Genomic DNA, 23,630 nt, shown 5'->3' on the forward strand with positions numbered 1-23,630 from the left:
TTTTGAAGACTGGTGTAGCTGCACATTTTTAAAAAGAGCTCTTTCATGATGAAAAGTCATACCCTCATGTTACTAAGGAAACTTATCTTTTACTAATGTCAATTACATTTGAAGTTTTTCTGTATTTTGCAGGTGATGTCCAACTTTATACTCCAAGTAAACAATATTAAGTCTTGAATTTAAAATTAGTTCAAATGTAATCATTATCACAGTCTTTCTGAATCCTCAGTATTCCAGTCCTGTGTTTATATTTATATGAACTCGCTCACATTCTTAGTCATTACTGACATCAGTAACGGCCACTGCATCTTCTCTTTCTTAGAAGAAACTCAGGTTTTACCAACATGACATTCAGAAGAGATTAACGTTGCCCTTGTATATGAAGTCCCACCAAATATTTCTAGGTATTTCATTGTCTATTTATCTCCTCTGCTGACTTGGACAAAAATTCACTACTTCCCTGCTGAATACCAAATCAACTGGAAAAGTGAACTTTCTATCAGCCTGTGAAAGTTATATCCTTACAAGAATGACCAAATAACTTTGTATTCTACTCCCCTTTCAATCTTCTGCCCAAGTTTCCAGAATGCCTTTAACTTATAGGCCATGCACATTTGTAATCAATGAAAAAGTCCAAAAGGAATAAATAATATGTAAAAAGTGCCTATAACTATCTCTTTGATGAGAACTTGAAGAACTGCAGGTGGAACTAATTGTTCTGTGCAGTTTTGTTGAACTGTGGATGTTCTAGTAGAGTAAGGGAGAGAGAAGGGACAACACTCACTTGTGAATACATTACAATGGTACTGCCACAGATCTGTCTAATAAATGCAATTCTACTTAGAAAGAAACAACTACCAATTTCAAACTCAACCTGTCAATTCAAGCTTAGGAGCTTTCAAGAGACCAATTAATCTCAACATTTGTTCATATCAAATGACTATTTCTTAAACCTGAACTCACTCAGAAGTCTATTTTAGAAAAATAATATATTATATTTGAAAGTACCAAAGTAGCCTCAAAATTATCATGTAAATACAGCAGTTCTGAATGGAATTTAAAATTACAGCAACAATCATAAAATATTTCTTAAGAGAACGACTACAAAAGTCAGTCTATTTATCATATTTTAAGGGAAAAATTAATTGAATATTTCTCTTTATTCCCAAGCTTGAAAAAAATACTTTTACAAAGTACTATGTACGTATACTTCAAATACAGAAAAGCTGTTTTCACCTATCTTAAATAATTATAATATCCAGGAATAAATGAAAAAAAAATTGTAGAAGTAATTTTCAAAAAAGAAAAATGATGTGCTATCATACATTTCTGAAAGAAATAGAGATCGGTACAGAATATGCTTCTTAGTAAGTATTTATAAAAATATTTATGATCTATTCCTAAAAGAAGGTAGTCAGTTGTGCTACAGGTTCTGTAAGAATCCATTTTGTATCTGCATGCAAACATAATGTAGTTAAGAAAACACATATGCAATGTAGTGAATTTTGTTAGAAAAACAGGTTTGAACAAGTAAGTACCAAGTCTTGAAAGCCTAGTTTGTCTGGATACAAGCATATTGAGAAATACGTGTTCCTATTACAGGAGTAATTATTATATATTGGTTGCAAGTGCTTCTATTTTTAATTATTTTCAATTTGTTAACACAATGAAAAAATTCAAACCTCTCAAATACTTCAATATCGAAACAGAAACGTTTGTCAATTGAATCTGTCTTTCTCCTGATGCAAGATTTTAGCTTGTATATTTCTGGTGAGCTTGTGACAAGGCCATTCTATAAAACAAAACAAAATTAGCACAGGCAGTATGCTGACATACCTTGGCTTCAAATCTTAAATTTAACTGTATGAACAGTCCAAAGAACATGCCTTAAGATAGAGATTAAAATTATTTAGGAACATATACAATAATTTCTCTGTATATAAAGTAAGAATATAGTTAATAGCTTTCTGTCACATATTTGTTATTTAATCATTGTATTTCAGAAAACTCCCTAAATGCAAAACTTTACAAACATCTGCATATATAACATGGTTATATGTTACATGTTAGAACGAATATCATACAATTCTGTCAACTCTCACATGTAGATAAAAAGATTTCTAAAGAATAAAGCTGACTAACTCCTAGTTCTGGTCACCCTCATTGTGAGGCCACTCTCTATAATGTTGGAAAGGCTGACGCAATCAAGGGAGTTTCTGAGGAATGGGAGAAATCAAATGTCATAGAATCATTAAGGTTGGAAGAGACCTCTAAGATCATCGAGTCCAACCGTCAACCCAACACCACCATGCCCACTAAACCACGTCCCTAAGCGCCTCATCTACACGTCTTTTAAATACCTCCAGGGATGGTGACTCAACCACTGCCCTGGGCAGCCTGGTCCAGTGCTTGACAACCCTTTCAGTGAAGAATTTTTTCCTCACATCCAATCTAAACCTCCCCTGGCGCAACTTGAGGCCATTTCCTCTCGTCCTATCGCTAGTTCCTTGGGAGAAGAGACCAACACCCACCTCGCTACAACCTCCTTTCAGGGAGTTGTAGAGAGCGATGAGGTCTCCCCTCAGCCTCCTTTTCTGCAGGCTAAACAACCCCAGTTCCCTCAGCCGCTCCTCACAGGACTTGTTCTCCAGACCCCTCACCAGCCTCGTTGCCCTTCTCTGGACACGCTCCAGCACCTCAACGTCCTTCTTGTAGTGAGGGGCCCAAAACTGAACATGGTATTCGAGGTGCAGCCTCACCAGGGCCGAGTACAGGGGCACGATCACTTCCCTACTCCTGCTGGCCACACTAGTTCTGATACAGGCCAGGATGCCATTGGCCTTCTTGGTCGCCTGGGCACACTGACGGCTCATGTTCAGCCGGCTGTCGACCAACACGCCCAGGTCCTTTTCCGCTGGGCAGCTTTCCAGCCACTCTTCCCCAAGCCTGTAGCGCTGCATGGGGTTGTGGTGGCCCAAGTGCAGGACCCGGCACTTGGCCTTGTTGAATCTCATACAGTTGGCGATCCAGCCTGTCCAGGTCCCTCTGCAGAGCCTTCCTACCCTCGAGCAGATCAACACGCCCGCCCAACTTGGTGTCGTCTGCAAACTTACTGAGGGTGCACTCGATCCCCTCATCCAGATCATTGATAAAGATATTGAACAAGACCAGCCCCAAAACTGAGCCCTGGGGAACACCGCTCGTGACCGGCCGCCAACTGGGTTGAACTCCATTCACCACAACTCTCTGGGCCCGGCCGTCCAGCCAGTTTTTGACCCAGTGCAGAGTACACCTGTCTAAGCCATGAGCCACCAGCTTCTCTAGGAGAAGGCTGTGGGAGACAGTGTCAGAGGCCTTGCTGAAGTCCAGGTAGACCACATCCACAGCCTTTCCCTCATCCACCAGGTGGGTCACCTGGTCATAGAAGGAGATCAGGTTGGTCAAGCAGGACCTGCCTCTCATGAACCCGTGCTGGCTGGGCCGGATCCCCTGGTTGTCCCGCTCATGCCTTGTGAGTGCCCTCAAGATGAACCGCTCCATAATCTTCCCCGGCACCAAGGTCAGCCTGACAGGCCTGTAGTTCCCCGGATCCTCCTTCCGGCCCTTCTTGTAGATGGGCCTCACATTGGCAAGCCTCCAGTCGTCCGGGACCTCCCCCGTTAACCAGGACTGCTGATAAATGATGGAGAGTGGCTTGGCGAGCTCCTCCACCAGCTCCCTCAGCACCCTCGGGTGGATCCCATCCGGCCCCATAGACTTGTGAGCATCCAGGTGGCGTAGCAGGTCGTTGACTGCTTCCTCTTGGATTATGGGGGGTTCATCCTGCTCGCCGTCCCTGTCTTCCAGCTCGGGGGGCCGAGTACCCTGAGGATAACTGCTCTGCCTGTTAAAGACTGAGGCAAAGAAGGCATTGAGTACCTCAGCCTTTTCCTCATCCTCAGTGACAATGTTCCCGCCCTCATCCAATAAAGGATGGAGATTCTCCTTGGCTCTCTTCTTGTCATTAATATATTTGTAAAAACTTTTTTTGTTGTCTTTAACGACAGCGGCCAGATTGCGTTCTAGCTGGGCTTTTGCCTTTCTCATTTCCTCGCTGCATGACCTAACGAGATCCCTGTACTCTTCTTGAGTCGCCTGCCCCTTCTTCCACAAGTGGTAAACTCTCCTTTTTTTCCTGAGTCCCAGCAAGACCTCCCCGTTCAGCTAGGCTGGTCGTCTTCCCCACCCATTCTTCTTACAGTGTATGGGGACAGCCTGCTCCTGCGCCTTTAAGACTTCCTTCTTGAGGATCGTCCAGCCTTCCTGGACCCCTTTGCCCTTCAGGACTGTCTCCCAAGGGACTCTCTCAACCAGCGTCCTGAACAGGCCAAAGTCCGCCCTCCGCAAGTCCATGGTTGCGGTTTTGCTGGTCCCCCTCCTTACTTCACCAAGAATGGAGAATTCCATCATTTCATGGTCGCTAAGCCCAAGATGGCCTCCAACCACCACATCTCCCACCAGTCCTTCTCTGTTTGTAAACAGCAGGTTGAACGAGGCACCTCCCCTGGTAGGCTCACTTACCAGCTGGGTCAGGAAGTTGTCTTCCACACACTCCAGGAACCTCCTAGACTGCTTCCTCTCTGCCGTGTTGTATTGCCAGCAGATGTCTGGGAAGTTGAAGTTCCCCATGAGAACAAGGGCTAGCGATTGTGAGACTTCTGCCAGCCGCTTGTAGAACGCTTCATCTGCCTCTTCATCCTGGTTGGGTGGTCTATAACAGACTCCCAGCAGGATATCTGCCTCGTTGGCCTTCCCCCTCATCCTTACCCATAAACACTCAACCATATCACTCCTGTCTTCAATAAGAGTAAGGAGAAGGATATGGAATCATAGAATCGTTTAGGTTGGAAAAGACCTTTAAGATCATCAAGTCCAAACGTAAACCTAACACTGCCAAGTCCACCACTAAACCATGTCCCTAAGCACCACATCTACACATCTTTTAAATACCTCCGGGGATGGTGACTCAACCACTTCCCTGGGCAGCCTGGTCCAGTGCTTGACAACCCTTTTGGTGAAGAAATTTTTCCTAATATCCAACCTAAACCTCCCCCGGTGCAACTTGAGGCCATTTGCTCTTGTCCTATGGGGAACTACAGGACAGTCTGCATCACCTTTATCCCTGGGAAGGTGATGAAGTGAATAATCCTGGAAAGCACTTCCAAACATATTAAGGACAGAAACGTGAATGGAAGTAGTCAGCATGGATTTAATGAAGGGGAAATCATGCAGGATCAACTTGATACCCCTCTACAATGTGATGGATGGCTCAGTGAATGATGGAAGAACAAAGAATATTGTTTATCTCAACTTTAGCCAGGCTTTCGACACTACTACATCCTCATAGACAAACTGGTAGAGTACAGGCTAGATAAGTAGATGGTGAGGTGGACTGAAAACTGGCTGAACTGCTGAGCTCACAGCAGAAGTGCAGCTGCAGCCAGTCACTAGTGGTATGCCCAAGGGGTCAATACTAGGGCCAGCACTGTTAAGCATGAATAGGAATAAACCCAGGCACCAGGACAGGCTGGGGCTGACAGGATAGAAAACAGCTTGGCAGAAAAGGACCTGCAGGTCCTGGTGAGCAACAAGTTGACCGTGAGCCAGCAATGTGCCCTTGCAGCAAAGGCGGCCAACAGCCTCCTAGGCTGTATCAGACAGAGCATTGCCAGCAGGTCAAGGGAGGTGATCCTCCCCCTCTTCAGCACTGGTGAGACACATCTGAAGTGCTGTGTCCAGTGCTGGGCTCCCCAGCACAAGAGAGACAGTGATGTACTGAAGCAAGTCCAGCTAAGGGCTACCAAGGTGATTAAGGACTTGGAGCATCTGTCACACGAGGAGAGGCTGAGAGAGCTGGGACTGTTCAGCCTGGAGAAGGGGCATCATATCAGTGATTTATCTATAAATACCTGATGGGAAGTAGTAAAGAAGACTGAGTCAGATTACTCTCAGTGGTGCCCAGTGAAAGAGCAAGAGGCAACGGGCACAAACTGAAACACAGGTAATTCCATTTGAACTTAAGAAAAAGCTTTTTTTACGGTAGTCAAACACTGAAACAGGTTGCGGGATCTCCATCCTCAGAGATATCTAAAACCTGACTAGACACAGGCCTTGCTGACCTGCTCTGGTTGACCCTGCATTGAGCATGGAGATTAAACTAGATGATCTCCAGAGCTCCCTTCCAAACCTCATCCATTCTATGATTCTGTGCAAATGTGATTGATTTCCTATGCATTTGCAACCACCACATTAGAGAAGTGATTTAATATGTGGTTTATATACATTTTAAAAGAAATATTTTTATTTAAATATTTATCTATGCTATATAAGACTTGCATTGCTTCATATATGAAAACAGCTTTATGCTTTGTTCACCACATTTTTTTCTTTTAACAGTTCCTGAATACTTAATATAAAACATGGAATATACAGTTCATGTATGCATTCATGGATGTGCAACTCACCACTTTCCCACCAGATTTTGTTTCAGCTATACTCATTGTAAATGTTTTTGTTCCTTTATCGTATGTGCAGTAATGTTTCACCCAAGTAAATCCAAGAGGTCCTAGATTAAAGAGATAGTATTAAAAATAATTATTTTGGCATTTTATCACTATTTTAGTTGGGGTTAGATAGAGAAATGAAACATAACAGCATCCACAAGTAGCCTACAAAATTAAAAACTCCCCTAATTTTTTAATTTGAACATATTATTCAGGTATAATTTTCAAATATTGCAGCTTGATGAGGTTGCCCAACAAAGTTCCAGCAGACTGATTTTCTTTGGCAACTGGATGGGTAACAGCATTTTACTAGGGTAGATAGGCAGGAGACAGGCAAGATCCTGAGGATTTTTTTGCCTAGGAAATACAGTTGAAGATTTTATCAACCCAAGTGAAGCACTAGGATTCAGTATTACATCCTTTCTCTGAGGGAAACCTTGAAGTCTGGTATTAGATCCAGAAAATTGGATGAAGTAATGAAGTCAGAGTGCATTTCCCTTTACTTTCAGAGTTCTTGTCAAAGGTAACAAATGCTTTTGGTGGTATCATAGGAAGTCTATTCTTCTACCTGTTACCTTCAGGGAGTGGGTAGAATGGCATTGGCTTAGAGACAGATTTAATCGTACGTAGTTGAACACTGGAGGGTGATTTCATTATGGAAAAAGAAAGGAAGGAAAGGAACAGTGGACTCTCAAACAATAGTGGTTTAGAGATGAGGGATAAAATGCTGGGTGGCAGAGGTGGTGCCTTCAGCAAGAAACATTGGCCTTTTATGCCTTGGAAGGGGTCCTGCTGGGGAAGAGGTGGCTGTAACAGTGGCACACAACTGACAGCTTCCACAAACTAACAATTGCATGCACTCAGAAGACCAAAGTATAATGTACTTAGGGATTTACTAGTCTTCTATTTAGATAGCCATACATGAATCTACAGTGATCCCCAAGTAAGTGGATGTATGCCTTATCCTGGGGAGGTCACACCACACTTCTTAATCCTACTGCAAAGTATAGGATTTCTAATGCAGAAGATGTTTTCACTCCTGGATTACCCAGAGCTTTGCTCAGGCATTGCTGTGAACCTTTGTTCACTAATCTAAACACAAAACCCTCTTGAGCTTAAGCTCAATGGTATTTTAAACTTTGGCCGCTAATCTAGTTTAGATACAGGTATTTATAATGTGTTCTTTGCTGTGAGGACACGAAGTAAATCCTCCTACCATTTCTATAATTCTCTCCACATCCTAGAAGTACAGCCAAGATCTCCCACAATTTTCTGGAAAAAAATATGTTTACTGTAGCACAGAGGACAAGTTAAGCTCCCAAGATTCTTACAGATAGATCTGGAGGGGTGGTGCGCTGCAGAGGACAGGATAATTCAGGTTTTTGCAGTGTGACTGCTCCCCCTTGGGCCAGAACATTATGGCTATAACTACACTGGTTAATAAACAGTGCTGGCAGCATTCCCAGTCACTAGGTAACACATAGTCAACAGGTAACTTGGACAAAGCTTCTTGATTTTTGAGGATAAGAAATTTAGCACAGAGGGTGGGATATTCTGTGCAAGCTGGTCTCAGTGGCAGAGTACAGCCCCATTTATTTTACTAACATTGGCAGAGCTTCTGGGTACTCCATCGCAGAGACCAAACATGATGGCTGTGTGTGAAGAGGTACCAAGAAGGAAAAGTGTTTCTTTCCTCTTGGACAGCATTATGCTTCAGAGCCTCTCATTCAAACATGGCCCCTCTCTGCAGAGCCATCACAAATGTAGGTGCCAAAGTAAAATACATATATAAAATGCAGTACTGTAACTACTGCTTAAAGTCAGAATAGGAAAGGATACTTTCAACACATGTGATTTTCCATTTCATTTCAATGGGAGTTACTCATGGGAAAAATATGATATTGATTTTTCAAAGTACAGTATATCTGGACCTTTTAATTCTTTTTAAAATGAAAGAGCTCTGAGTTAAAAAAAATGTATTTTAAGGGTTTTGTGTTTGCTTTTTGAAAAAAGTGTAAACAGTTATATAAAAATGAAAGGTGTTAAAAACAAACTTAGTAGTTTTGCTATAGATACAATGGCTTTGCCTTCTAAATGTAGCCTTCCACAAAGGTGGTGGATATGCAAGAGATTGCATCAGTCATGCAAGTCAGATGTCTGGCAATCCACAAATGTAGATGTGGAAATTTACACGGTCTGTTACGCTGTCTCGGAGAAAGTTCTCCCATTGCCTGCATTTTGCAGGAAAGTAATGTCATGAATTGACCAGTCAGCTGGGTACCCAGCCTCAGAAGTCAGCTGTTTTGTTCCTATATTGTAACTTATTTTCACTTAGCAAAACAAAATCTATAATAATGTTAAATCAATTTTTCCTCCGATGGCATTTCATTAACTCTTTTAACATATATAAGAAGGATGAGCACTCTCAAAGCAATTTTAGATGAGTTTAGAAGTCATCTGTTTTTCATTAAAATTTGTAGCCAGAAGCCTACATTGCAACTTTAAGTCTGTTACTCATGACCGTCCATTTGAATAAAAACAATTTATGGCCTACTACCATTTTTTCAAAAAACATATTTACCACCATGCTTATCACCAATAAATATATACAGGATTTAGTTTTACTCTCATGAATAGCAAGTATTTAACCCAGTTGTCCGAAATTTCACATGAGCCTATGTAACTAGTACCTTCCCCACTGACACAGAAATTACAGACCCTGCTACTCTTACTCCAGAATAAACTAATGAACGAATTTCTTTTCAGTAAGAGGATGTCAAGTTGGCCTCTCACTGTGTAATGAAGCACAGCATGTGCCCAATGCTTCACTCCTTTTCTCCCTCCCCCATTAGCAGGGCTCAGTGTAATTTCCACTTAACACAGGTTTCTTTTATCATTATTACTCAATTAAAACATAGAGGGTCTTCTTAAAACTTTCAGTGCTACTGAGGGTAAAAGTGGCTGAGGTTAACTATGATAAGCATTGAGGATTCTTTCTTTTAGCTCACATATGGAATAAAGATTAATTTCACAATGTTATTTGGAAAATCAATTATCTATAACTCCATGTAGTCTCTTGAGTTATCATCTAAAAGGGGAGCAGTGAAGAAGATATCCTCAAAACTGAGGTCAACTGGGGTCAAGTCTGACATGGGAATTCTATATCCAGATGCCTTCTATTTATTTTTAGATTGAGAAATCAGGTGCGAAGTTGTATTTAATAATTTTTGTATGAACGTCAAACTTGCACAAGCTTGTACACACTATCTCAAAACACTGCTATATACTTTTCTAGTGTCAGGCTGATTCCACAGCAAATAGAAAAATAAATAAATAAATATATAAATCTGGGTACCCCATGCAATGAAAACTATTTTACTGAGGGTTTTGCATGATCCTGCCTAACACAGCTAGTTCGGCTTAGTTTTCTATACTGGTTAGAGTGTAAAACAGTGGCAGCTGATATTTCAGGTGACGTATAGTTTTGAATTGTCCCATTGGACTTTTCACATATTTCCTGGTTCTGTTTTCATTCATAGCATGATTTATTGCTAGGCTCTTCCAAGTAGTTTCAGACACTTATGACAACTTTAGTTCTACTCCTTCATTTAGTTCACCACTTCATTCTCATGTCTCATGAAGTGAATAAAACATAGGATAGATTTGTAGCTATTTTGAAGCTGTCAGACTGTATTTAGATGGCTTTTCTTCTTACACCTTTGTTTTCCATTATGTGCATGTTCATTTACTCTTAAGGTGGTTGGTACAAGGTACAAGTTGCTCCTGCTGGGTGAACTATGGGCCCTGTTCAAGCAGAGAAAGTACAGGAGACAGCAGAGTTTGCAGGTAGAGCCAAAGCAGAGTGCTGGGAGCTTGCAGCTTCTGCAGCAAGGCATAGGGCAGCCAGCCAGAGCAGAGCTTGCTACCAGTCAGCCACTGGGGTGGCCAATAGCAGGGACCTATCCACAAAGACCCAGGGGGCAGGAGTTGAGTTGCTTACAGGTGTTTTGATCACATTCCATCTGACTGTAGCTACTCTGAGTGCTTTTTGAAAAGTTAAACACTTACTTTTCTTTTGAACCTCTAAATCATTTGGAAAGCAACCATAGCAGGTCTGCAGACATTCAAACACAGAGCTGTTGTGTTGTCCTGCTAACAAAACCGTCTTCTCATCCTTGCATTTGTTGCTGTGCCTTTCAAATCAAATTAAAAGGTACATCTGTTTTACTCACGTTTCTCCTGCACATAGAGATAGCCTTCCATTGTCCATTGACTTGGTGGTCTGTAATCCTGGTTGGCTGATTTCATTCTTTGCATGAGTCTCTCCACTTCCTGCCTAGTGCTTTCAAAGTTATTCCGGGTCTAATACCCAGAAAAAGAAACAAACAAAGAACCACATTATCTCATGCAAGTACTAAAAAACAATGAAGAACTAATTACTAATAATGCCAAGGATACTGTATCAGAGACCAACAGAAGCATTTGCTGGAGACATAAAAGGAAAAAAAAAAGCAATAAAGAATAATACTCTTCATTGCTCTAGAAGCCTAGGAATAACATAGTAATGAAGAGTTCAACTTAAGCACAGAAGTGTAAAGGAAACAGCTGAGAATAGTAATGTTCCTCTTTCTGCAGGTCACTAACCTCAGAAAGGAGGTCATTTCATATCTTTAGGTATGCTTACACAGTATTTTGCAGACAGATGCAGGCTTTCTCTCTGTGTACTCCAGGATACACAGACAAAAGCCAGGCTAAACTAGAAGCTGCTGATAGCATAGCCCCAAACCTGAAGTAGTAAGTCCCACTGAACCACTTGAAGTACAGTGCAGAAAACATGACTTTGGGTTAATGCCAGGCTAATGCCTCTAGATGGCTGCGGTCTCTCCACAAGAGGAAGAGACAAATACACTGTGTATCTGTATCTGCAGTCCACAGCTGCTGATACCCAGAATAGTCAGGTTACTGACACTGTCATGAACATTTTTTGATAGGACTATGCAAACACCACAGTTAAGTATAACTTAAATATGCTAGGTAAGAAACAGGTGACAAGTGGCAGAACTGTGCCAAAAGCATGGAAGGACTGTGTCTGTCCTAAATATCGTGTGTGTAACCAGGCATCTGGCCAAGCAAACAATCAGGTACAAAAGTGGGTTATGTGTATTTGCTATCTATATACATGTAAATGGACATTTTTTCCTGTTGAATTCAGTGAGACCAGGGTTTCCCTCCACACACCTAGCACAGTATAATAGAGGAGAATTATTATGAGGTGCCAGAGGTTTGATAGGTTGCTACTAATATGCCAGATGTTGAACACTTTGTTCATACAGGTAATAGAAAAGAATAAAGATTTTTGTAACGTTTCTGCAAAGTCATCTTATGGACTCTAATCCTGACTAGTCAAAAAGATACTTTCAGGACTTTATACACTGGTGAATACTTTCCCCTTTTTGTGGACCATTCACAGAGTTGCACAGTAGTAATAATACACATTAAATCTTCTTCTTGAACACAAACATTATTATTAGAGGCAGAGGTAAAATTCTCCTCTGAACTTTTCAGATGGTATCCTTAGGGTGAAGTATCAGTTCAGACCAAACTTAACCGAGGTCATTTTGAGACCTTCAAGAGGGACACGCCATTGAAGGGAGGAATGTCCCCATTTTGAGAGCTTATCTCTGTTTGTCTGTTAGGTTTTTAACTACTACTTTTAAGCAGCCAGGACTTTGAATCAAATTATAGAAGACAAAGCCAAACGGACATACAAAGTACACCACTGGCCAGCTGAAACAGTGAAAGCAACAACAGGTCATGTTAGGACATGGTGACCTGTTAAAAGCTGTTGGTCTGCCACTACTCTGCTACTCCTACGGCTGTTACTGCTCCTGCTCTAACCTGTAGGACAATTTTAAGAACAGAAACAGCAGTTCAGATCAACTATTCTCCAAGACCTTAACACACAATGCAATAGAGAGGAGTACTTTTGACAGCTACAACAGACAGGCTGAACACAATTTTCCCTGAACACTGTCAGTTTGTCTTTCCCTACATTTTTAACTTCAATCTGAGGTTGGGTGATGCTCTGAGTGACAAGTCAGTAGATAGCCCAGCTGGCAAAAGGAAGCTGTGGATCTAGATCTGGAGCCAGAATTCAAACTTCTGTGTAACAGCAGTGAATGATGTACTGTATACCACTATATCTTCATGTATATGTTTCTCTGATGTGTAAATATAATAAAAAATAATATCATAACACATTGTTTCTTCTGCCTAAATTTACATCTCCCCCTACCTCTGTAGTCTATTTACAACTTCAAGTTGTACTTACATAATATTTAAGAAGAGATTAAGTTAAAGTATTTCTTATTTAACATTGAAATGGAAAAAATCCTTTACGAATTCTGTTTTTGTAGATACGAACATAGAAGATACTAACACATTCTGACTTACAATACCAGTTTTGGTCTGTGCTGTGGGCTCATGCTCCTCTCAGAACTTGCCATATTAAAGTAAGTAAATCTCTGGACAGAAGCACATTTTTCACCCTTTCACTGAAACTGTGCTGTGCAACAACACTGACCCCTTGTGCCTTTATCTGAAAGAGTCTTTGTAGCAAATACATAATTTGAAAGGACAAGGGGCTGAGATGCTCTAGACAGAGAACATTTGCATTTCAATCCAAAAGGAAAAGGTTAATCATCCAGGAGGTTTTGCCTTATTTCCCCAAGCAGCGTTTTAAATGGGATCTATACCTACGTATGAACAACAGACATAAAAGAGGAAGGGGCTACAGAGGTGTGCTGCACATATTTAATTGCAGCAAAACCTGGAAGAGTGCAGTACTCCTAAGAATGCAGATGTACATTAACAGTGCTAAGGCAATGCTGTCTTCCAACTTTGAGGCAACATATGCCTCTCTAATAGCAAAATGCTACAGTGTTTTATTTTCCAGTGACCCACGGGGAATAGCAGTTGAGCACAGTAAAGTGCTCTTGTACTCGCAGACCTGTTTCATAGTCCCCAAGTTCAGTGGCCAAGCCACTATCCATAAAAGCCGATGTCAGATCTTCTAAACTGTTGTAGTTTTGATTCTAGTGGAGCTACAAAAATTTCTGTTGAGAGAGTATCTTTTCTTGAAAGAATGAAATGGGAAAGAAATGGAGTCACCCCAAAAATATAGCATATATGCTATAGCATGTATCTATAGCATAGATGATAGAATTCCTTCACTTTTTTTAAATTTGTTCTGTACTCTGAAGTTACTTGTCATGAAAAATGTAGGGCTGGCCCAATATTAACAGGTTGAACCTCACTTTTTGCCTTAAAAGCAAGTGATAGTAGTTCTAATGCAAATCAGGTGTAAAGATGTTTTGTATCTACTTACTTGTATGTCCATGGAAGGGTAACATCTGAGTTATATAGTGAAATAAATATACACTTGTATACAGCAGCTATGATGAGTGGAAAAGTACGCTGATTAAATGCATTTTTGTTATTTCTGAAAGCTACAGAATTTTTGGGTACAGTTAATCTCATATGGCTCTTACTACCAAATTCAGACCAATCTACAGCAAAAGATCCATCTGCTCAGTTGAGAGTAACTCTCTACACAAATAACAGACTCTTTCTTCTCGTGGAGCGTAATGCTCATGAGAGCTGCTCACCGTGGAGGAAGGCCTTACCAGTTCTCTGATGCGGATAAAATAAATCCAGAGAGCAGCCAGAGCATGGCTTCCCAAGTATGCTTTATACTCAGTGGGAAGCTAGCAGACAGCAGGACAAGCTTATTGCGGCAATCTGTGATCTTAAAGAAACAAACTGCATCATTCTATACCAGTTGGAGCATTTTTGGGACATCCACTTACTCCAGAAGACAGGCCCCACTCTCAAGAAAGCATTTACACATGTTTAAACCTATCTGGACTACTGCGTTTTCTAATCAAAACTTGTCTGCTATCCTGCTTTTCTGGTTCTCGCTCCCAAAATTTTGACCTGGAAATCACAAATTGACTATCTGAAGATTAATTTTTCCAAAGCTATTTGCTGACAAGAATCTTCATTACATTAACTTACCAAAAATAACTTTTGCGTGTTCATATAATAATTTGATTTCAGCTTACTAAAACATTGCAAGATTTAGAGTTCCAATAAAGTGCTACGAGTCTACTTTAATGTCCTAAAATTAAATTAGCAAACAAAATGGTGTAAATACAAATCATCCTTACATTCTGCAAATTGAACTGCAGCTGCTGCTTGTATGGTGCAAACTCCTGAGCCAGTTCATATCCTTCATGGTAAAATGTAAATAATCCTTGAAGAAAGGCCAAGAGCTGAAAAGGTAAAATTGAGAAGCATTATGTATTTTTAACACACACTTTTAATGCTATGTAACACAAACAGAACATACAGTAACTTACAAGGAATAGGTATTGCCTGCGATAGTGAAAAAAATAGTTCTTAGCAACTGCTACACACTTCTTTTATTCAGGTGAGTATTAGAAAGCAAAAAATAAAGACAGTTGATTTTCTATTAGTTTTTAGCAGCAAAATACAGCAAACCATCAGCAAAAAGCATTCTGTGTCTTTGTTCCTGAAACACTCTAAGCTTTCATTACTCGCAATAGCAAAGCTTTGCTGAGCAAGGAATCCATGGTCAGACCTTAAGAAAGAGAGGTGTTAAACAGGCTTTTGTGCCATGAAGTTGTCATTTCCATAATAATTTAATTCACTGTCATAGTCATTTTGTCCACTATTTCAGCTGGAGTCTTTGTTGGTGTGCATTTTCCAAGTTTATACTTTCAGAGTTCAAGGCTTTTTTCTTCAAAATATTTTTTCACTTTCTTCATAGTAATTGCTTGGGCTATGACATATTTTCCACAAATGAGACTCTTGAAAGTATGTTTTGGACAACTTAATACAACACAAGAAATCCAGACTATTTCTTCCTGCTCTGAACAAAATGCAAACTCTACCTGGTATGTCTGTGACCGACTCCAACAGACCAGTTGAAGTCAGTACATATCCAGTTGAAAATTCTTTTTAAAGTTTGCTTTAAAATAATGATTAAGTACTAAAAAGTGCAACTAGATTTCCTGAATGCTTATTTTAGCTGTTGAATTAATGCATTCCTACCACCTATTAGTTTTAAAAGCCTTCTAACTTAATTCTGTTCTAAATTTAAAACATGTTTTGACATTGCCGTAAGTCTTCTTACTTGCCATTAAATAACAAGCATTTAATTTTTTATAATGGACTGTTTTCTTTGTATATATAATCTAGCTTACATACAACCAAGTAAAGAAAACAACAACAAAAAAGAGATATTAACTTGGATGTACAATAACAAAAGCTACAACAACAGGACAGATTTATCTTAGTATATTACAGCCACTGAAAAGCTAATCATCTAGGCTAAGTAACTGGCTGTCCAGGCTGCCTCCTAACTCAGTAAAAAAACACAGGTATTCAAGAGCATAATTCTTTTTCCTTTTTCAGACTTCTCTTTCAGGACGCGATGAATGATCCAATGGAAACATTTATCTCTCTCCATCGACTATTGAAGTAGCCTACACTCAGGCAACAAAAATCCCATCATTCATATTTAATGCACTTTTCTTTGTGTTACCAGTACCATAGATTATTTTAAGTGAAACAGCTTAAAAATGTAGCTTTTACTGTGTTTACATTTTCTTTAAATTTACACTCAGCCCTACTTGAAGAAGCGTAGTTAAATTGTTCTGCCCCCCTCTTTGCTACAGCTCACTAAGAGACTGCTGTATTAAGGCAACAAATATATTTCAGGGGAATAGCTAAAATAATATTTTGCAATTTTAAAGCCCCATCCATTCCAGCATCACAAGACATTCCACACCCTTTAATGTGCAAAATTACACAGCTTGACCAATGAGAGATCAAGAACACAGGTCTCTGGGCAGAGGCGCTAACATGATGACTTGCTGCTACCAGACTGAAGTCTTGCTCTCCCCTTCCCGTTCCTCCTCCCTTTCCCCACTCAGCTTTGTCATGCACCCCACACATCCTTGTGCCAGCTCTGGCATTGCTGCGCCCTTCAGTGAGCATCTCTGCCTTGGGAAGCCTGCTGTTTTGCTGCATTAGTAAGTTAAAACAGTTCGAGGTTAACAGACCATTAGAAGCATGAAGGCATGGCTGGGAGAAGGACTTCCCCCTTGGTTTTTACTGGTATTGCAGGATCAGATGAAACCCTGGCCTCAGGCAGAGGTGGTGAAAGCCCATGTCTGCCCAGTAAGTTGGTCATGGAGCCTGAAGAACTGAGAAGATCCTTGGGCATAAAAGCCACTTTTTGTGGGGCCTCTATGATGGGTGTGAATTCCTGAACCACATCCCACCATCAAACAAACAATGAAGGCAACACAGTCAAGTGAAGGGCTCCACAGCTTGTGTAAATTGTCTCAGCTTTATATGATCATCTGCCCAGCTGAAATCATTATCTCAGTTAAGGACCTGGCCCTGCAAGTCTCTTACTGGTTATTCAAGCGGTTCTGAGGAAGGTCCAAATACAACAATCTATCTTAAAATCTCCAATTATGTAAATAGATAGAAAGAGTTCTATAATTTTAAGGTTTATAATGTAATTCTAGAAAGAATTACATAAAAGAAAGAAAAGAAAGAAAACTAATCTTCCTTTTTTATGAATAAAGTATAAAATAAGTAAGTAAATTACAACCAAGGCTCTGCTCTGGCTCCAGCTGTGCAAAGCCCCTGCCCACAGTCTAGATCCAGTTACTCATCCATGTCCCCAACTACAGCAGCATAACTACTCCTGGGCTTACTCTGACTTGCTTCAGTCAAAAGGATGTGGATTAACTTAACCTGTAAGTAGGAGCCTGCTGCTAAACCCACCCCTTTCAGCTAAAGAAGCACTGCAGGAGCAATATGAGCGCTCAGCAAAACTGCAGCCAAAGCAGAATGTTAGAGCATACCAAAATTATAATAAAGGAACTAGTGGGAGAAAGTTTCAGTATATGTCAGCTTATGCCTGAATTTTAAAGATCAGTTTAAAGGGCACTTCTGGAGAATGTACTATAAACCGTTTAAATTTCAGCTTCAATACTTAAAGAAAACCATTTTCCACCATACAAAACGCTTTTACGGAGTACGTGGAGAAATACTGAGGAGGAAAATATTTAACACAAGATGGCAGCAAAGCTGAATTTATCAGAAAGCAAAAAAACAGCAGCAAAAAAACCCTGAGAAAAATCTGAATGCATTTAGTTGAAGTACTGCTCAGATATTCTGGCAGTTGTGCATTGCAGAAGATCTGGCCTTGAGGTTCTCTTGGTCAAATACTCTCTGAGCACTTAGAAAAACAGAAATAAAAGTAAAAATACGCTTATTTTATGCAAGCCTATTCAAGTTCTGTGTTGAAACAACTGACACTGAGGATGGTATTTGCTTCTATGTATGCGTCACTAGTGGTGGAAGAACAGGGATCAGAAAACGCCCTGTACCCAATGGGCCTGTGCTGTTAAGACATCTTCATAACCACTTCCATCAGGACAGGTACAGCCATAGCATTGCATGGAGGAGATCTAAAAGCCAAGGACTTTTGCCCTAGGCTTATGTTCACAGTGGGGTTTTCTTTCTGCTGGTGTTACAAGTGGCACTGCTGCTAAAGGCAGGATTATAATTTTAAAGAGATTTATATTAAATAATATTTATTATATTAAATAATAAAGAAAAGAAAACCAGCCCTTTTTTCTTTCAAAAAAGATTTTCAGAATGTATTTTGAGGTGGTCTTCACATGTAAAAAGGTGATTTGTTTCACCATACATCACATACAATGGCTGATGTGTTCATATCAACAATTTTTCATTTCAACAAGTGCCTTATAGTTACTTCAATCTGAGTATCTAATCAGTTCCATCAATAAAAAGTGAGGTCTGAGCTCCGTAATACAATGCTACTCACTACCCCAGCGCTGCGAGGATTTCAACACAGAACCTGAAACAAAATCCAAGCACTTCTTGAGACTGTATTTATTTTTATGTAGAGCTGGTGACCTCAAGACTGCCTGGTCATTTCATTCTCACAGGAAGAAGACTGTACTTAGGTTTCGGATAGGGGAGGAATTTAACCTTTGGCCTGCAGCACATCAGCCAGAAGTCCCTGTCTCCCTGTTTTCATTTTATTTATAAGTAGATAGCACCAGAAGGTACTTATCCATCAGATTAAAGTGAATGTAGTTAATAATGTAGAAAATCCAAGGAAGAGGAAATTGAGTTTAACATCCACAGTGAAGTCTCATGGAACTGCATGCAATTACAGGCAGGGTTTGTTGGTTGTAGTTTTTTTTTTTCTTCTTAAAATAAACACTTCTGGACTTTCATGACATTTAACGGACCACCCTCACATTTCAGATAGCTTACTGCTTATGAGCTGTGTGCCCTGATTCCTACAGGCCAAGGAAGTCCTGGCATTGTTGAGGGACAAAGTGGAGCTCTAGGAAGGAGTTTGTATTTCTCCTAACAACCATAACATCCTCAGAAAGCTGCGTTGGTTTGGACTATCTTCTCTGGGCCCACGAGGGCAAAGCTAGGAACAGAGATTATCGTCACTTACTTTGTTTTGTTGTTTAACTTGCTGTAAAGCAAATTTTAAAACTAATTTGTCCTTGAGAAAAAGTTTAAATTCATGATCTGTATGAAAAGCTTTAGGTTGTTGGTTTTTTTTTTTTTTGGCTTGAAAAAATCAAGATCTAGGAGGATCACAAATAGGCAGCTGTCAGTTACTCACACTCTAGTGCACATTAGCGACTCCTTGAGACAAGATGCAGAGAGCAGCAGAGAAATCCAGGGCCTGAGGATCAGCTGCAAAAGTCTACTCTGAATATTATAATCCTCTATCCAGAGTATGAGTCATTAACATTTTGTACCTTAAAATCTCTCCCCATTCTCCGCCAGGAAGGAACATTCTCCACTCTTACCAACTTCTACTGTTCTACTATCCCAGGTGTAACCCACCTGGCAATTTTTGCTAGACTACTTCTCCCACTCTGGTTCCCAGACCATCCTTATCTTTTGGCATAGACAAACTGAAGATCTTGGAAGGAGCTCCAGCAGATCATTTGCTTTTCAACTTCTATTCCCATGTCATGAACTTATCCTTCTTCCACATGGGCATCACAATTTCCTCCTTCACTGCACTAACAGCCTTTCTTTTATTTTGTTAAACTCTCCTTCAAAGAGTCTATTAGTAACACGTCAGACTGAGAATTATATGGAGACATGACACTGAGCTGATAAATCAGAGACACAGGCAGCACACGCACTAGAAGGCCCCACAACTAGCAGAGCTCCTGAAGAGGAATGTGTGTATAGACACTCCACCAGGCATCTTCTAGCATCTGAACATCCATAGAGCACACAGAGGAAAATGAATAATATGGCACTTCTTTTGATATGTGATTTAAAGTGTTAGGCTTTGTCCTTATCTACTTGCATCTAGGAGCACATGCTCATACTTCCAACATCACTTACATAAACTATGCATTTTTAGAAAGCGTATTTTGAAGACTTTTTTTTTTTTCTTTGTCTCATGGTATTGCTGATGTGTATTATAATTCACTTGGCATACTTTGCCTTATGGGTTTTAGTAAATGCTTTTATTCCAGCATGTTTTATGCAAGAGACTAGAAACAAAAAATTAAGAATTTTGAAGGTTCAGAATTTTATAACTGATGTTATAGTTTAAGCGCCATTTTTATTCAGAGTGATTATAAAAAATTCACACCTGGAGCCAGAAGACACTACCTGCAAGGGCTATCATTACCAGTCACCAGAGTATTTCCCGTACCTGTGTGCAACAAACAGCACACCAGGCTAAAATGCCTACGGATCTGACACAGGATAGCAACTGATCCACTCAAAAGTAAATTTTACCTACTGGATGTGTACAACTGGTGACAAAAATACCCAGGTCCACAAGACTGAGTTTACCAGTAACCTCCCCTGCGTTCTTGCTCAGTATCAGCACTGATGAACTGATAAATAGCTCTTTCATTTTGGTAATTCATAGCTGCTGCTGCTGTGATGGCTGACATAGTGTGGGGACAGCTCCTGGTCAAAAGGATAAAGCTCAGTATCTCCAGCTAAATATATAAAATCAAATTTTTTTTTCCTTTCTGTCTAGCACATAGGATGAAAAATGCCCTATTTTAACTATATGCAATTGCACAATAATATTGCCTGATGTACAAAGTCTTCTCAATACAGAAAGTTTCTATTACTTTAAAGGAGCATAAAGCCTTGTATACCAGGGTCAGAGCTAGGTCAAGGTTGCTAGACTTTTCCAGGATGTGAGAGTTTTGCAGAAGTAGACCAAGAGAGAGACTCTGGATTAATCTGTGACAGGTAGAAAAATGTTCTTATTTAGGAATCCGAGCAAAGTTTTAGTCTCTAAGATTTGGCAGCTGTATGCCATAAAGATAGGATTTCTGTAAGTACTGCTTGCTGAATCCAGGTTTGTTGGTTTGCATCAATGTCAAACATTCACTATACAATACATTCTCATCTCATGGAAAGAAGGCATCTGAGAAGCTCTTCTTGGTGACATTGGGTGTTAGAGATGCAATTCAACCTGTTTCACAGTCAAGAGTGCTGCTTTGGTTAGTTACAAGGAAGCTGGAAGATGGTGTGGAGAGAGAGAAGTTATACTTGTCATGTTCCTCTTTCACAACTGATACTCTGCTATGCTCAGTATGCTTAATGGGAAGGAACAGATGACATTGGAAGTTCTCTGTCAAGGGCTACAGGTACTAAGTAAATAAAGCAATTGGCAAGCTAGTCCTGTATGACATGAGCAGTAGTAATACTACTAATATGCCACAGAAATATGCTAGCACATCATATTGAAGCAGCTTTTGGTACTGACTGACCCAGAAGATAGTTAGGGGTGGGGGCAGAAACACAGTCCAGGAGAAAATCCCAGATCTAAATATGGACTTTGAAACACAACTTCATCTTCCTCTTTTATGGCGTGTCAACGTATGCTTTCTTTTATGTGCAAAGTAAACTAAAGACAAATGACTCCACCAACAAAAAAAAAAACTTACCTATCCTACAGAAAAAACAATTTTTCACTTTATTTCATGTATAACTTAGAAAAACATATGTGTACACTGCCTACATGGAATATTTAAATCCAAAACTTGGCTCAGAATTTCAGCCATGAAACCATGGTATTAGGAAACATCCATTATATGTTGCACAGACACAACATTACATGTTGTTCCATTAAAATGTTACACACACCCCAAGTCATCAGACATTTCACTTCACAGTAGATATGATACACTTACATAAACCTTTAATAAACATGGAAAGTGCCCAAGCTAAGATCCTACTGTCTGTCTACATACAAACAACCTGTGATCACAATTTAAAAAAGGAAGCAAAAAATAGATATTTTAAATTCAATTTTCAGCTTTAAATGCATGCATTCTAAAGAAAATAAAACAGAAATCTTACAGGTTCAACAAATTCAAATTTCTTTTTCTCTTGTACTTCTTGAATTTTAAAAACATATTCTAATGATGCTTCATAAAAGTTTTGATGTTCTCTATCAATCTGTGTATCTGCCTAAAAGACAAAATGAAATATAGATAACATTAATTTACTCTCATGATTGCTTTAAAAATAGATTTTGTCATTAACAAACAGATCTTCCGTAAGATTACTTTACAAGCTTCATGGGGTTCAGTTTTCTTCCTGAAAATTAGAATACCTACTTAAAATAGCTAAATGCAAGTTTAAGAAGCTAACATTACACATTGTAGCCTCATTCCTTTTCCCCACACCTCTTGATTTCCTCTTCGTTTTTGCACTTTAATATTCTAGTTTTTAGGAGAGCCTGGAGGGAAATCAAGAAAGGTGGCAGCAGGAACTCTGTCCCTGGTATATGGAAAGTTTAGAAAAAGAAATAGAAGAGAGTAGGATAAGAATTAAAGGGAGACAAAAAGATTAATATTTCTATTGAAATGTTTGAGTATCACATGCACTGAAATATACCTATTTCTCAGCCTCAAATACCTTCCCAAGAAGGTACAGACTGTCTCTAACAATGACATCTTGCAACTTATTACTTCATAGTATGAGTCACGTGCTCTTGGAATATAAACATATTTAAGCCCTTAACCTCATAAATCAATTATTTTTCATGTTTTCATTTTCAAATGCAAGAACTACAAGGCAATATTTGTCAGAAATGCCTGAGTAATACCACCCGCCATGAAGATCCAGTACCAAAACAAAGTCTTCTGCCTAAACAACTAAAGAATTAACTCTTATCAGCTGATAAAGAGTAATAGGCTTTCATCCTCAATTTAAACAAGCCATGGGAGAGGGACCTAACAGACAAGCAGTGTGGTATGTGGATAATGCCTAAAGAAGAGATGCAGATTACATTTTAATTAATCCTTCTTCGTAACAAATAATTTTCTCAAGCAATTCCCTTTTGGGCTGCATTAAGTTAGGTTTTGGTCTTAGGTCAAAAAGAAATTTTATCAAGTATTGGCAATATGAGTAAAACCAGTTCAGCTATTTTTGACATATGCCAGTTAAAATATAGCAGTATACTTCTATATATTCTCTAGTTCAATTCTGGCATTAAAAGTAACAAATATGGAAAAATTGGAAAAGCTAAATGTTGCCTTTGCCTGATAGCAAACATTAAAACAGCAAACATATCATAAAAGAGGTTTAGTACTTTTAACAGTACAAGTGCAAAAAGTTAGTGTTTTCCTTCAGGCAGGACTCGGTTATCAATAGCACCATATATAACTAGCATCGCTTCTTAAGGACATGCTACTATCGTGATTTGGCCACACGGGCTCTTAACAATATTGATCCACTTCCCCAGCACAGTGCTCTAGCACTACTTCGAAGTATGGGCTTCAACGATATGTTTCATATGATTCAGTACTAGCATTTCCTTCCCATGCCTATAAAAAACTAATCAGGAGATTAAGTACAAAAACTAATATTATGAAGCAGAAATCAGGCACTTAAAATTCCAGTAATTAAGTGCTTTACCACAGAATTAACTCT

At 39.6% G+C, this 23,630-nt stretch overlaps 1 protein-coding gene across 1 annotated transcript in view; it reads right to left on the reverse strand.

Annotated features, from left to right (window-relative positions):
• The window catches only part of ARHGAP42 (Rho GTPase activating protein 42), a 172,583-nt gene that overhangs the window by 35,426 nt on the left and 113,527 nt on the right, over positions 1–23,630 (reverse strand). Inside the window, exons 6-10 of the mRNA XM_076328243.1 lie at positions 22,053–22,163; positions 14,771–14,875; positions 10,775–10,904; positions 6,504–6,604; positions 1,683–1,792 (exon numbers count right to left, since the gene is read on the reverse strand). Of these exons, the coding sequence (XP_076184358.1) occupies positions 1,683–1,792; positions 6,504–6,604; positions 10,775–10,904; positions 14,771–14,875; positions 22,053–22,163 (557 nt within the window). The remainder of the gene's footprint in view (positions 1–1,682; positions 1,793–6,503; positions 6,605–10,774; positions 10,905–14,770; positions 14,876–22,052; positions 22,164–23,630) is intronic.

The sequence above is a fragment of the Aptenodytes patagonicus genome, chromosome 1 (assembly GCF_965638725.1).
Source record: "Aptenodytes patagonicus chromosome 1, bAptPat1.pri.cur, whole genome shotgun sequence".
Taxonomy (NCBI): domain Eukaryota; kingdom Metazoa; phylum Chordata; class Aves; order Sphenisciformes; family Spheniscidae; genus Aptenodytes; species Aptenodytes patagonicus.